General features: G+C 57.9%; 1 protein-coding gene across 1 annotated transcript in view; it reads right to left on the bottom strand.

Annotated features, from left to right (window-relative positions):
* Positions 1 to 1,969: 1,969 nt before the first annotated feature.
* Positions 1,970 to 13,592, bottom strand: part of LOC119101424 (mitogen-activated protein kinase kinase kinase kinase 5-like) — a gene marked incomplete at its 5' end in the record, with an annotated part of 37,769 nt that continues 26,146 nt past the window's right edge. Inside the window, 3 exon segments of the mRNA XM_037224764.1 lie at positions 1,970 to 3,122; positions 13,355 to 13,389; positions 13,391 to 13,482. Of these exon segments, the coding sequence (XP_037080659.1) occupies positions 3,023 to 3,122; positions 13,355 to 13,389; positions 13,391 to 13,482 (227 nt within the window).

Raw genomic sequence — 13,592 nt, 5'->3', positions numbered from 1 at the left:
TTAGAAACACGCTTTCCCTATCACACTTCCCAGCAGCGGCTTTGACGCCGCGGCCTCGCGGTCGCCATATTTGGTAGCATTGCGCAACAACGGAAAACAGCCTCCGCCCCACGCACTCATGGAAAGACAATTTCAGAACCGATGCCCAGATGCAGCAGACTAGTAGTGAGTCGGCGGACGCGTCTCAGGCACGAGACGCCCGCGCCCCTCCAGAGCCGGTGCACACAGCGCACACGCGTTGTCCCGATGCGGCGCACGGCCAGCCGCGACACATGATTGTCTGTCACACACAGTTTGCGCTCTAAACAGCTTGAAGCGCTGTAAGTTCTACGACTTCCACACCGTCGTGGCCGGCTGGACAGCGCCGGCTCGGAAAGCGACCTCGCCCGCCGGCGGAGCGCCACTGTAAGTCAATCGCGAGTCGCAACAGCGAACATGATCGGCAATGTCGGTCGGACGAAAACAGCCTCCGCTCAGCAACTGAGCCTTCGCGACCACTACTGATGCGAGTCTCGGAGACGTCTCGATTCGTGCGGTAAGTTCGCGGCACCAGACAACAGCGGCATGGCTATCACTGTCCCCTTTTTTCCCTATTTCAGAAATTTCTTCAGACTGGTTTGCATGGATGGCTTCAGGTTCAGAGTACTCGCCAAGCAAGCGCTGTTATGTGTACCCTGAACCTACCACCCATCAAACGTCACGCAGTTCAGTGGATTTTTGGGAGGAAAAAATAGAGCCTCTAACTTTTACCAGGCAAACATGCGAATTGGCACGTCGCACAATGTTGCAACATCGCCTCCCACAGTCTGCATTTGAGACGGCAGGTTTGTGCACACAGCTGCATTCTCGGAACTTCCAGTCAGACAGTTGCCTTTGTGACAGGTGAAAGCAATCCGCCCGGGACAAGCGGACAGTGGAAAATGCTCGTGGGAGGGATAACCAGGCACAGCTCAAGCGCAACGTCCCGCAAGCACGATACAAACACAAGTTTAAACGGACTGCGTGAGAAATTCAGTACATACATTGGGATCTGGCCAGTTTTGTGTGATTTCATCATTCATTAGCTGAGAAGCCATTGTGCGCGATTTCATCATTCCTTGGCTAGGAAGCCATTGTTTACCATGGTTCGCTATTGTTTGCAACTCGTAGCACCCCGAGTTACAGACCGTGGCCATGCATCATGTGCAGATGGACGAGACTCCCGCGCATGGTGTGCAATTCTCAACGATGAGGCCAATTTGGCAAGCTGACAACTTGACCTATCTTTCCAAACAAGGATAAAACGATGGTCAAAAAACGTGCACAACAGCTAGTGTCGCTTTCTTGAACCGGTACCGCAGGTGTCCTTCAGACTTAAGTCACGATGTCGTGAGTCAGGAGCAAATGGGGGAGGCGCCAACATTTCTATGGGACCGCGTGTGCTGGGGCTGAAAAGATGCACTTTAAAATCCCAATTTATACTTAATCTAACAATTAACGTTGCAAATTTTGGGTGGACCATATGCATGTACAGACGGAACAGAACTTTTGGAGCCTACGAGCCACAAACCTGCCACACAAGAGATACTGCGAGAACCAGCAAACAGCACAAATTTCAACGTCTGTTTGACAGGAAGCTTTCCGGTGAGAGGAGTCTCAAGCATCCGATACTGAGTTAGTGCCTCACTAGATGGATCCCTATGATTGGAGTGTTTAATGACCGAAACGTCTTTTTCAGCACCACAAAACCACATATCAAGTATTGCTTACGACATCAGCTATGAACATACATGGCCATGGCATCCATATAGGAAAACAGCCCTGCGGCATTTGGAACCAAAGCCGGCAGCTGACGCGTCTCGACGAGAACAACCTAATAATAAGACGAAGCCGACTAGTTCGGTGGTATCTGGAGCCCTGCCGTGCTCAGTGTTCGGGTGGCCCAGCGCGTTGCACATGTTCGGTGTTTGTCGGGGGGGGGGGGGGGGGGGCGGTGGCCAATCGGTCTGGCGGCGGCCGGCTCAGTCCTGCCCCGACTGCCACAGAATAGCCGCCGACCCGGTCGCGTCAGCTGACGCCAGCACACGGACTTCGCGCCGCCCCGGCGCGCCGAAAACGTCCTAGGGAACTCCGCCATGACGACGCAGCGAGACTGCGGCTGAACGGCGTCCGCTAGCGCCGGCTGAAAGCTACTGACGTCCACCCGATGGCTACAGTACAAGCCGTAACTTCAGGTGAGATAGCACGAGCTGCGAAGTGGGACCACACAACTGGCAAGGACAACCACATCTTCTGATGATGAGTCGCTCAGGTGATGATCGTAATTGACGCTACGTAGGCCGGTGGTACATTGGCAAGGCGAGCGACACGACGGCACAGCAGTGCATCGCTTAAACAAAACCCCACAACAAACCCAAACTTACAAGTTATCTGCCGATGAGGTCACGCGCCCGCCTTAACAAAAACCCGGAGAAATCAGATCCTGATGTGATGACGTACACGAGTGCGCCCCTGCGGGCGGCGGCGGCGCGATGGCCCGCCACGCGTGCGCCGCTGCCGGCGCCCTCGCCCGACGGCCCGTCACACAACGACCGTCTGGAGCGTCTGACGCGGCTGCCAGCTGCCGGCTGCCGACCAGGTAATATCACTGTGGCCGCGGACCGGACGCCGGCCACACCCGACCGGACCCGACCCCGCCGCCGCACGGTCAGATCCCGCCCGTTACCCCGACGTCACGCGCATCGCGGCCGGCCCGTGCCGCCGACTGTGGCTGTGCACGTCTCCGCCCGCGCCAGGGCCGGCGTGTCCGCCGCGCTCCCCGGCACCGAGCGGTCCGGCGCCGTTCACACCTCCGCCAGGGGCCAGCGCTCCTTGCAGCTGGGCCGCGACGCCCACCGCCGCCGGGCCACGCCGTCCCGTTCCGGCACCTATAGCCGCTGTCGAGGGCCGGCAGGCGGAACGGCCAAGGCCGGCCGGGCCGACCGCATGCCGGCGTCGCCGCGAATACCGCGCCGCCGAGAGGCCACCAATGAGCGGGTCAGCCTCAGTACATGGCCTCGTGCCCGGTAAGGATGTAGAGGTTCTTGTTGTCGCCGGCCGGCTCGTCCGCCTCGGCCGTCGGCACGCTCTGCAGCGTGATCACCCTGGAACGGAGCGGACCGACCGTCAGCGGCACGCCGCGCCAGCACGCGGAGAGGCCGACCTCGCCTCACCAGCGCACGCGTCCTCCCACTCCCAACACGACAGGTAACACCGGAAACCACACCACGGCCGCCGGCTTCGGCCGATCTGCCATACACAACGGTCAGCCGGTGCGCGTGTTGCGAAATGCAGACGGTGGCGGCGCTGGGTGGCGGCTGGCTGCAACACATTTTGCACAACCTGTTGCAAGTGTGAGACCACCGATCTCGGCGTCAATCTCTCACGTCTTAGCGAGTCATCCGGGAGGGGGGGGGGGGGAGGGGAGGGCGACAGCGCAGTTACTGCGCAGGCGAGCGGTAATGACATGCGGCCCTATGCATGGCCGGTAGACTGAAACAGCAGCCGAAACGAGCCACCCCTCCCCACCTACCACCCACCCGTTTCCAGTGTGTGAACGTCTCAGCCCTCAGCCCGGCCCCTGGCGTGTCGTCACCACCGGAGCCAAAAGCGGCGCCTGGCCGGCTGACACATTCCACCGCGGCCTGCGCGGGACTGCACGGTGCGAACCGCTCCCTGCCTTGTCCAACCACACGTCGAGCGAGCAGTCGAGACCGGCGCGGCACCGTGCCCGACGCCGACACGCGGCTGCCCGCTGCCGTCTGCGGCGGCGCTCGTGGCGCCCGCCGGCTTAGACGAGCCGGTGCGGCGCGGCCCAGCGGCGGCGCGCGTGCGTCAGCACGGCCAGGCGGCGGCAGCAGCGGTGGGCCTCGCCAGCGCGCCGGCTCCCCACAGGCTGCGTTGCGGGCGTGCTGACACGGCTTCAGAAGCGGATGGAAGACGCGCGCGCCGGTACGAAGGAGGGGGAGGGGGGGGGGGGGGGCGAGAGCTCGTGACAACGGCCCTCGCTGGTTGATAAGCGGCGCATTGATAACACTCCCCATGGCATGACCCATAACTTCCTTCCCGGTGATAAAACTACGTCTCGCTTCACCACCGCTAGGCTTGATGGCAACGTCCGCTTAAACGCCGCAGCACACGTGTCGTGAAAGCGCAGGCCTCGGAAAAAAAACTTGGGGAAACTTCCCCGGCGAGGACGTATTCGGGACCTCAGCGCCTCGACAGCTGACGAAACCATGTCGCCTGGGTGGTTATCAGACGACTGGCGAAACCGTCGTCTTGGTCGGACCTGCTTTGATAAGCCACCGACAGGCCACCGCCGGCAGCGCAGGCCGTCTGGCGACGTGAGTCCGCCGCACAGCGCGCATCGAGGCGAATCCCACCGCTGAGTACAGCGTCCGGAGGACGCCACAGAGTCCGAGCCCGACCCCGGGCTCGACTTGAGCTCGGGGTCGGGCTTAGGCTCGGGCTCGGGCTCGGGATCGGGCTCGGGCTCGGGCTCGGGCCCGGGCCCGGGCTCGAGCTCGGGCTCGAGCTCGGGCTCGAGCTCGGGCTCGAGCTCGGGCTCGGGCTCGGGCTCGGGCTCGGGCCCAAGCCCGAGCCCGAGCCCGAGCCGGCGGCGGCGGCGCTTGGGGAGTCTGGCTTGGGCCGACGCCACGACCACACCAGAGCGGGCGAGCCGCTGCCGCGTCCCAACGGAGACGCGTCACCAGAGACCACTGCCCCAGTTGTAACGAGCACACCACGGTTGGGGAGCAGGGCCCGTCTGGCGACGGAGCATTCTGGACTTCAGCGCTCCGTTCCATTCCCGACACGCCAGCCGCACTAGTCCGTCCAAATCCAGACTCTGGGTGGAACATGACGCCTTACATGGAACCTTACATGGAGCCTTACATGGACGGTTTCGGACCTTGAGTTTTGGTCTTTTCGTAAGGTCTATGGAGTTCGATCTCCTATTCATGGATATATACATCACGTCGACAATCCTGCAAGCGTCACTGTCGCTCGAATGCATCAATACCTAACAGGCCAGTGTATACATATGTGCATTCGTCTCAAGACAAATCAGCAGCAAGGCCATATATTCGCTTGGATTTACAACCAAGGCCTCCCCAAAAAGAACAACCGGGCTCATATCTAAGCACCATAAGTACATTTGCAATGCGAAGGTGTTTTTTACTTCCACCTCATAGAATAAAAGGGAACAACAGACCAAGATAACATCAAAAGGTTTCACGTCATCCATCACCCGTTCAATGATTTGGTTTCAGCCTGATCGGCGCAGGTGTGAAAAACCATGTGATTTTAAGAACCAAAGTGACTGCATATTACACATCAAGTAATTTTCTTCCTCCACGTGGGTTATTGAAGTTTTTTTTGCATGTAAACCACGATAATAACCAGCACTCCTCCATGCCATGCATAATACATGGCTGCTGGAAGACTCCAACGGCACCCAAACGGCGCCATATTGGTCAAAACTCACTTAAATTAACATGAGCATCAGATAGACGGCATGGTGCGCAATCAGTGCAGAAGGTGCAAGTGGTCCATTACGGGCGGAGGCTCTCAAGTGGCAAGGATTACCTGGAACAGCGCTGTCACAACTGCTGCTTGCCCATTTGTCAAGACTGTCCGGAACTGCGCAGCTCTGCGCGGCTCTACGCGGCGATAACAATACTTTTGTAGCGCTAATAACGTGAAACAGAGGCCAACATGATGAGACGCATCAACGGTGGCCCTAGCAGGATGGGTCACCTGATCACCACGCCCATCGTGACGCAAGAATGACGAAAGAGAAGCGAAACCGCGTTCCTAAGTCATGACCTTCTGGTCAAATAAGGTCAAACGGGGTCACACTCTGCGTTAGTCTCCAAATCATCCCAGAACCTAAATGCCTCTTCTAGGAAAACGTCACATGCTTATTTAAGGTCAGTGACCTTGTTCGACCTTTTGAAGGTAATGGCGACCAAAATATGATTTTGGTTTGCTTTGGGTTTTGCATTTGAATAAGCGGCAAAGATTAAGCTAGGCAGTATGTCCCGAAAAACAAAATGCTGACCTGGGTCGGTTTGGAACAGTGACCTATTCTGACCTTTGGGGAGTCCATGGAAAATGCATGATACGGTTTCTGTTATCCATAATTCGAAATAAGCACCGGCAACTAATCCATGTAGGGAGCTCTTTAGTGATACAACAGGTTGGTTTCAACCTTGGTCCGACCTCCATACTTTACCCTAGGTCAATGGAATTTGTTCACCCAAATGTTGTGTTACTTGAGAAACCGTCTCAGAGATGTGTTGCTTCGTCTAGCACTCAGCATGAACGATTCCCTAGAAACTAACTTCGCTGAATCCATGGCCTGACTTTGACCTGCCATAGGCCAGCGACCTTACGCGATATGTCTGAATTTGTACTACCAACCGATCCGCTCTTCAACTGCCTGCATGCAGAATGTCACGTGGCTACGCCGCGCAGTTGGAAACCACTCCGGAAAAAAAATTCGGAGCGGGGTCAATTTGACCCCCCACCACCCATCCGAGCGCGTGCTAATTGTCTTTCCCATGTTGAGAGACGGGAATGCTTTTGGTTCTTAGATACCACGCAAAATGGGTTTTCATTTCGGCACTGAGACTCCCCACAATCATCGGAGCCCAGCTGGGGGACGGTTCAACATTCCCTCGAGATGGTCGCCGCCAGGGCTACCCCGGTGCTGCATGGGGCTAACGAAGCCTCCCCATGGCTAAGTGTGGCCGAGGGGACCCTTCCCGTCCTGCCTGTGGTTCAGACGGACCGGAGCCCCGCAGCCGGCCTGCCGCCCGCCGCGGCCACCGGGTGGAGGGAGGGCGATCCGGTCACGACCGGCACGCCAGCGGCCGGCGCAGGGGTCGGCAGGCACAGGTGATGGTGGCGTGACGGCTCGGGTGACAGTGGTGTGAAGGCCGAGGTGACGGTGGCGTGACGGCTCGGGTGACACTGGTGTGAAGGCCGAGGTGACGGTGGCGTGACGGCTCGGGTGACAGTGGTGTGACATGGGGTGACGGTGATACGGCAGGCTGCCGTGACGGCCCGGCGTGACGGCCAGTAGCAGAGGTCGCAGGAGGGGGCTGCCGTGACCGGCGGCTGCGGGGACGTGTGCCATCGATCAGGCTCGGCGTCGTCACGTGATGCCGACGCTCCGGCACGAGCCGTCGCGTCCCTCGTTAATTAATCAGTCGCCGGAGGCGGGACGGCCGCGCAGCCAGCCGACCCACCGGCGGGCGGGCACCGGGGTCCAGCCGGACGGCACGCGCCAGCCGGACGGTCACGGCGACGCAGCCCACGGGCGGCACGCAGCGAAACGTGGGATAACGGGACCGGACGGCGCAGCACGCGTGTTGTTGTTCATTTGAGTTTTAGGGCGCGCCGACTGCTGAGGTCAATTTGCGCCAATAACAGCTAAATGACTACCTACGTGTGTAAATGGCTAAAAGATCTTATATCATGAAAACAGCTGAGTCGTGGCAAGAACGCGAAAATCGTCAGCAGGGATGTCCGGTTACGTAAGAGCTGGAGTATCTCGTCCGAAGCAGCGTGACCTCTCTTGGTTGGTTATTTGGGTTTAAAGCACATCGACCGCTTGGTCATACGGAACCCATAATAAAACATCCATCAAAACTTTTCAGAAGCCTAAAAATTTCCTATACGCGGTATGAACTCTTCAGGCGGGCGTATATACAGTGCAAAGCTTGCAATGCGACACGAACCTAAGCATCTGTCCGATACAGGATAAGGTATCGCAAAGAAAATCGGAGAGCGTAAGGGACGGCGCCGCCGGGCCAAATACCTCAGACGCCCGACGGATAGTATGGAACAGCATATGAGCGCCTGTTCCATCGTGAGCGTGGCATTACAGTGGCGACATCGTGGTAGTTCGTTGCGACATGGAAGGCATCGATGTGTGGCAAAAGCATCGCCAATCCGCAAGGGACATAAATATCTCCCTCCCGTCTAGACTTTCGATAGGATGACTGTCATTCCTGACCAACCGGCTTAATGCTTTTCAATTTACTGGTGCCCATCGCATTCCATGTGCTTTGCCATTCTCCTCGCAAAAAATAGAGATGGCTGAGTATAGGCCAGCAGCGGGCATTGGGAACGCTCTGCGACAGGGACGAAGAGTAGAACGCTTTGCGGCGGAGTCAGCCAGCTCATTTCCCGCGATGCCAACGTGGCTCGGAATCCAGCAATGCAGTATACACGGATTCATGGACTGGCAGTGTAAATGATCGCCTATCGGGACCACACACAAAAGCGGAACCAACACCCATATCCGTTTTCGAGCCGTCTGTATACGTAATTGCGAACCCCCGATATGTTTCGATATGCTTCAAAGCTGTTGATCTGGCAACGTCCGGAATCATATTTTGCTTCTGAACCTCCGACAGTGAGACGTCGACAGTTCGCGATACCATCACCCACGGAGCGGTCGGCAGGCTACGTGGGCGTGCCACACCCCGAAAACTTCAGCCACTCTCACGAACAACATTACGAACAAGCACACAGAGCGACGCCACACGTGTTGTTTGTTCGCGGTGAAAAACATCAGATGTGGTGCGTGGGAACACAGCGTCATGTGTTGGGTGATTCGGGAATTGTGCGGGCCTGCAAGCCTACCGCATCCCCAACAACTTCCTCTGAGTAGCCAGCGAAGGTTCGTTGGCTTCCACAGGGAAGCTGGCTGTCGGAGACGTACAATACGCACCAATAATGGTCCTCAACGCGGCATGAGTGACCGCAATCAATGCACGTTTTACGGACTCAGAGGTGCCACCATATACAATACACGCATAGTTTAGCTAGGAGCGTATCAGTGAACTGCATAACAATAAAGGTGCTTTCCGATCTGCTCCGTAGGATGTTCGTGCCACGCATTCCAATATGTTCATTATGTTAAAATACCTGTCACGCAGAATGATAAGATGCTCGTTGTATGTCGAACGCTTATGCCATTCCCCTGGCGCCCGCTTGGCATTGCGGGCGCGCCTGTCCGCCTCGTGTCGCTCCAACGTTTCTATCGCCCGCCCGCATGCGTTCACTAGTGGTTTCGGAGGTGACAACGGCAGTGGGGCACGCGAAGCGGAGGCGGACGGAGGTGGCAAGGAAACCGACGCGGAGGCCGGTGGAGCCCGCTGGCCACGGCCGCGCCGGGCCGCCGTCCAACCCTTCTCTCCGGCAAGAGACAACGGCGCCGAGGGAATCGGCAACATGACAGGTGCCGACCGGCCCGGCGCTGAGGATGAAGCGGGGGGGGGAAGGGGGGGGGGGGGCTTAACCCGGACGCCAACGTCCACTTAAGACTGGTCGGCCGGCGAGGAGGGAGTTCGGACCGCCGGCTGGGAGTCCGGTGTACGTGCTGAAGGTGCAACGGTGGGACCAAACGATTTCAGGAGTTCCACGAGCTGGATGACCGTCATCTGCTCGATGACGTTGTTACGCGGCAAAGCAGTTTTTAATCTCGATGCATATGAGAGCCTGGGTGCCTTGCGTCATACAGGTCTCTGCCCTCTCAGAAAGATATGCTTTTGGAAGTTTTTAGTGAAAGTATCTACTTTTCTCCCGCGAACGCCGGACACGTACGGTGAAATACAGTGTGTGGTGTTTGGTCCTTATCACAGTTGACGCAATAAGGCTGGTCAGCGGTGCAGTGGTTACTCAGGTGGGTGGTGGACGAACACTTGCTGCACGCTGACTTAATGCGGCAATGGGGTTTCGTATGGCCGAACAGTTGACAATGGAAATAGCGCATTGGGTTGGGAACAAAAGGAGGGACTTTCACGCGGGCATAGCCCACACGGATATCTGATGGAAGATCTGGACGATTGAAAGTGAGAATGATGTTGCTGGTGGCCGTCAGTTCTCCTCTCCTAACCAGGATACTGCGCGCGGCGGTTACGTCGAATTCCGAAAGCTCCTCGACGATTTCGCTCTCACTTACATCACGAAGGTCAAAACAATTTACGACGTCTCTAGGTGGGTTTCTGTGTTGTGTGGTGTTACTGCCGAAGCTACGGTGTTGTCATGCTTCCCGTTCTCACCACGAATACTACAAGTGGACTATTTCGCGTCTAATAAACGCTTCGCCTCCAGACTACTGGCGGGCTCTGCCTCGATATTGCCATCCCTCAGCTTGTCACATCTCGTGATGTCTCTGAACTTGTCACAGCCGTTCCGTCGTTGGAGCGGTGACAGGGTAAAAAGCTATACATCCCGGCTGGAGAAGATCAGAATCCGAGGGCAGGGGCGGTCCGAATCCCCCTCGAATGCGGGCCTCTGCGCTGTCCGACCTCCTTTCGGGGGCCGGATGTTTGTTGAGTTTTGATAAGCCGAGCGATTTCTATTAAGCATTCGGCAGCGGGGGATCCCCACCCACCTCGGAGCCCAACTGGGGGACGGTCCAACACTCCCTTGAGAGGTGGTCGCCGCCAGGGCTACCCCGGTGCTATACGGGCGAACGGCGCCTCCCACACGACCAGGTGTAACCGGGACGACCCCTCCCCGTCCTGACCGAGGTTCAGCGCCGCCGCCCCTTGACCCCTTAAGCCACTGCGCGGCTAGGCACCACAAGCGGAGACGCGCTAGGAACACCCAGCCGCAGCGCGAGCGACGAGCTGTTAGACCCGTGTGGGGCCCCACGGGCCCCCGTGCCCCGGATATCCTGGCCAAAGGGGAGTATTGGGACGCGCCGTGACTGACATGCACGACGCGCCCCTCAGCCACCAGGATCCGATCATGCTGGGACGCGGGTGAGGGGGCACGGCGACCCCAATAAAACGAGAATGAGAAGTGGATGAGGGAATACAGGCGCTGAGGAGGGAGGGGAGCGACAAGGAGCAGGAGCTCACGTACAGACAGGGTCGGCAGGTCCTGAAATGACCAGCTTGCGCTGTCCACCCGCTACCGGAGCTGGGATCCGAGGGGACGCTAGTCCCCTACACCGGCTGAAACCGGTGCCCCTGCGGGGGACAGCACGGGTGGGTCGGCCGGCCGGTAATCAGCGGTCATACAGGCTGGAGGCGGCCGGGTCGCCCGGCGCCCAGCGCGCGGCGCCGGCTGGCAGCGTCAGGCGCGGTCAGTGCATCGGCCCGTAAGCGGACTACAGGCGGAACAGCGGCGCGCGCAGAGCGAAAGTGGGCGCACACACACGCAGAGGGACGGCAGAGACAAGTACCGGCGGCACACGGTCGGCCGCGGTGTGCCTGTCAGAACGTCTCCTCGTGGCCGGTGAGCACGTAGAGGTTGACGGGCGCGTCCGTGTCACCAGCCGACGAACGACTGAATACTAGCAGCACCCTGTCACCGCCGGCACAGGTCACCGCGGCCAGACAGCAGCAGAGCAGGACACCGCACACGACAAAGGGCGCACAGCTGAGCGCCTCACACAGCTGAGTGTCGCACGCAGCTGGGTGCCTCACACGGCTGGTCCTTTCGCGCAGCTGGGTGTCTCACACAGCTTGACGCCTCACACAGCTGGGTGCCTCACACAGCTGGGTGCCTCATACAGCTGGGTGTTTCACAAAGCGGGACACCGTTTACAGCAGGGCCCGCACACAGCGGGGCGCCGCCTCCAGCAGGACAACGCACACAGCTAGACACCGCGCACACCAAAATACCTTGCGCACACCGAATATCGCACACAGCAGGGCATCCCACACATGGGACAGGACACGCGGCACGACATCTAGAGGACAGCCAGCCAGACACAACACGGGCAGCAGCACACCGCACGCAAGAGAACACCTCACGCAGCAGGACAGCTCATCCCCAGAGCATCGAACACAGCAAGATACCGCACAAAGGACACGCAACCGGACACCTTACAAAGCTGGCTTTCCCGCACAGATGGCGGCACATCCCACCGCGTGGCGCTGAAGACAGCAGGACACAACACATACGCCACACACTATTTCACGCAGCGGGACACTTAAGGTAACTGTACACACGGGATACGCCGGGAAACGAGGACCTGAAATAGTGCACCGCGACCGATGAGAGGTCGGTGGCGTCGGACTCGATTTCGCGTTCGTTTTCGCGTAAATGTTGCAGCGTAACAGGCGTTGACTCGCCAGCCATATGGGACGCTTATATACTTCAGTGGTAACAGCTAAATGAAGAGGATTTTGAAGCTCTAGTAGCACGAAACGTACAGTGAAATCTGTTGCGCAAAACAAACAAGTACAAAACTCTCCATGTGAACGACACCCTAATCGTGACCACAGTCCCTGCACTTTCTGCCTAATATGAATAATATGCTGCTTATCCAAGGCTGCCATCTGATCAAAGCGTAGTGAGGGGTTCATTCAATCATACGTAAGAAGCCAAGAGCTGTTATTCATAGTAACTCTACCGGTTTGCAGAATATAAGATATCCAGCATTGATTCCCCAGACGTGGGCACAATACGCACATGACTAAATGGCCACGACACTGATCACCCCTAATGCACTCAATGGCAGGCATAAACACTGATTAGCGTAATTATCATGACGTACATCAGAGGAGTCACCAATGGTCACGAAAACGGCGACCTTCCGAGTGCATGACGCGTCTTTGAATTTCATAAGAGTCGTCCCAGAACATCCTGCACCGTTCGGACCGCGTCCTGACCGTGTCTCTGTGTCGCGCATGACAACAGCCCCACCAGGACAGGACGTCAATTCGACAAGTTTATACGGCTTTGCAGTTTATAGAAACGAAAGTGACCGAAGACTTTGCACTCACAACTCATCCCAGACATGTGGAATCAGTGCACGACTTGTTTCGCCCGGAAGCTTGCCTACACACGCGCACGTAAGCACGTGAGCAGCACGCCAGCACGCACGTTTGCACGTAACCCCCGGATGCCTTCAGCTCCGGCCGGACAGCAAGGGCTCGGTGTGACGTCAGCGGTATCCATCCTACCGTTCGCCCAGTGCATAACCCGCGGCGCATATTCCTGACGAGCGCAGGCTCGGAAACGTCACTCACCACTGTTGAATGGCCGAAAAACACGGAAAACGATGGTTTTGAAAACAAATGAAGGTCCGCTTCTTTAAAAATGCATTTCCCCATATGTACCGCGTACCCGTTTTCTTCGTCCGTAACGCTATGAAACTTACGCCCCATAGCAGCCCCACGCCGACTTACCCAGAAGACCCCACGCGTTCGGCGATCGGCCTCCGTGAAGTGGCATCGAGTCCGTGGTCTCGCTGCGCAGCATGGTGCGTCGGGTCAGCTCTCATGACCATCGGACACCTGACAGCGCCTACCCACGGACGTAACAGGCAGATCGGTGACGAGAGCACTGAGGGACGACCGACCTGTCATTGCCCAGCAGGCGGAACACCCGGCTGGGGGTCGGTGATCTCTTGGGTGACCTCGTTGTTGGCGAAGTTGCGCCCCTGCATCCCGTGCTTGTGGAACGCCAGTACGCTGTCCGTCAGACACACTGCCCGACAAGGTCAGACCCGGTCAGGTCAGGTCGGGTCGGGTCAGGTCCGGCACATCACACAGGGACGGCTTCAGGTCATGTCAGGTGCGAGACACGGATCTGACACA

The sequence above is a fragment of the Pollicipes pollicipes genome, unplaced genomic scaffold (assembly GCF_011947565.3).
Source record: "Pollicipes pollicipes isolate AB1234 unplaced genomic scaffold, Ppol_2.1 Scaffold_2555;HRSCAF=2994_pilon_pilon_pilon, whole genome shotgun sequence".
NCBI lineage: Eukaryota > Metazoa > Arthropoda > Thecostraca > Pollicipedomorpha > Pollicipedidae > Pollicipes > Pollicipes pollicipes.
The sequence above is the reverse complement of the archived record's forward strand: the minus strand, read 5'-3'. Positions and strand labels throughout refer to the sequence as shown.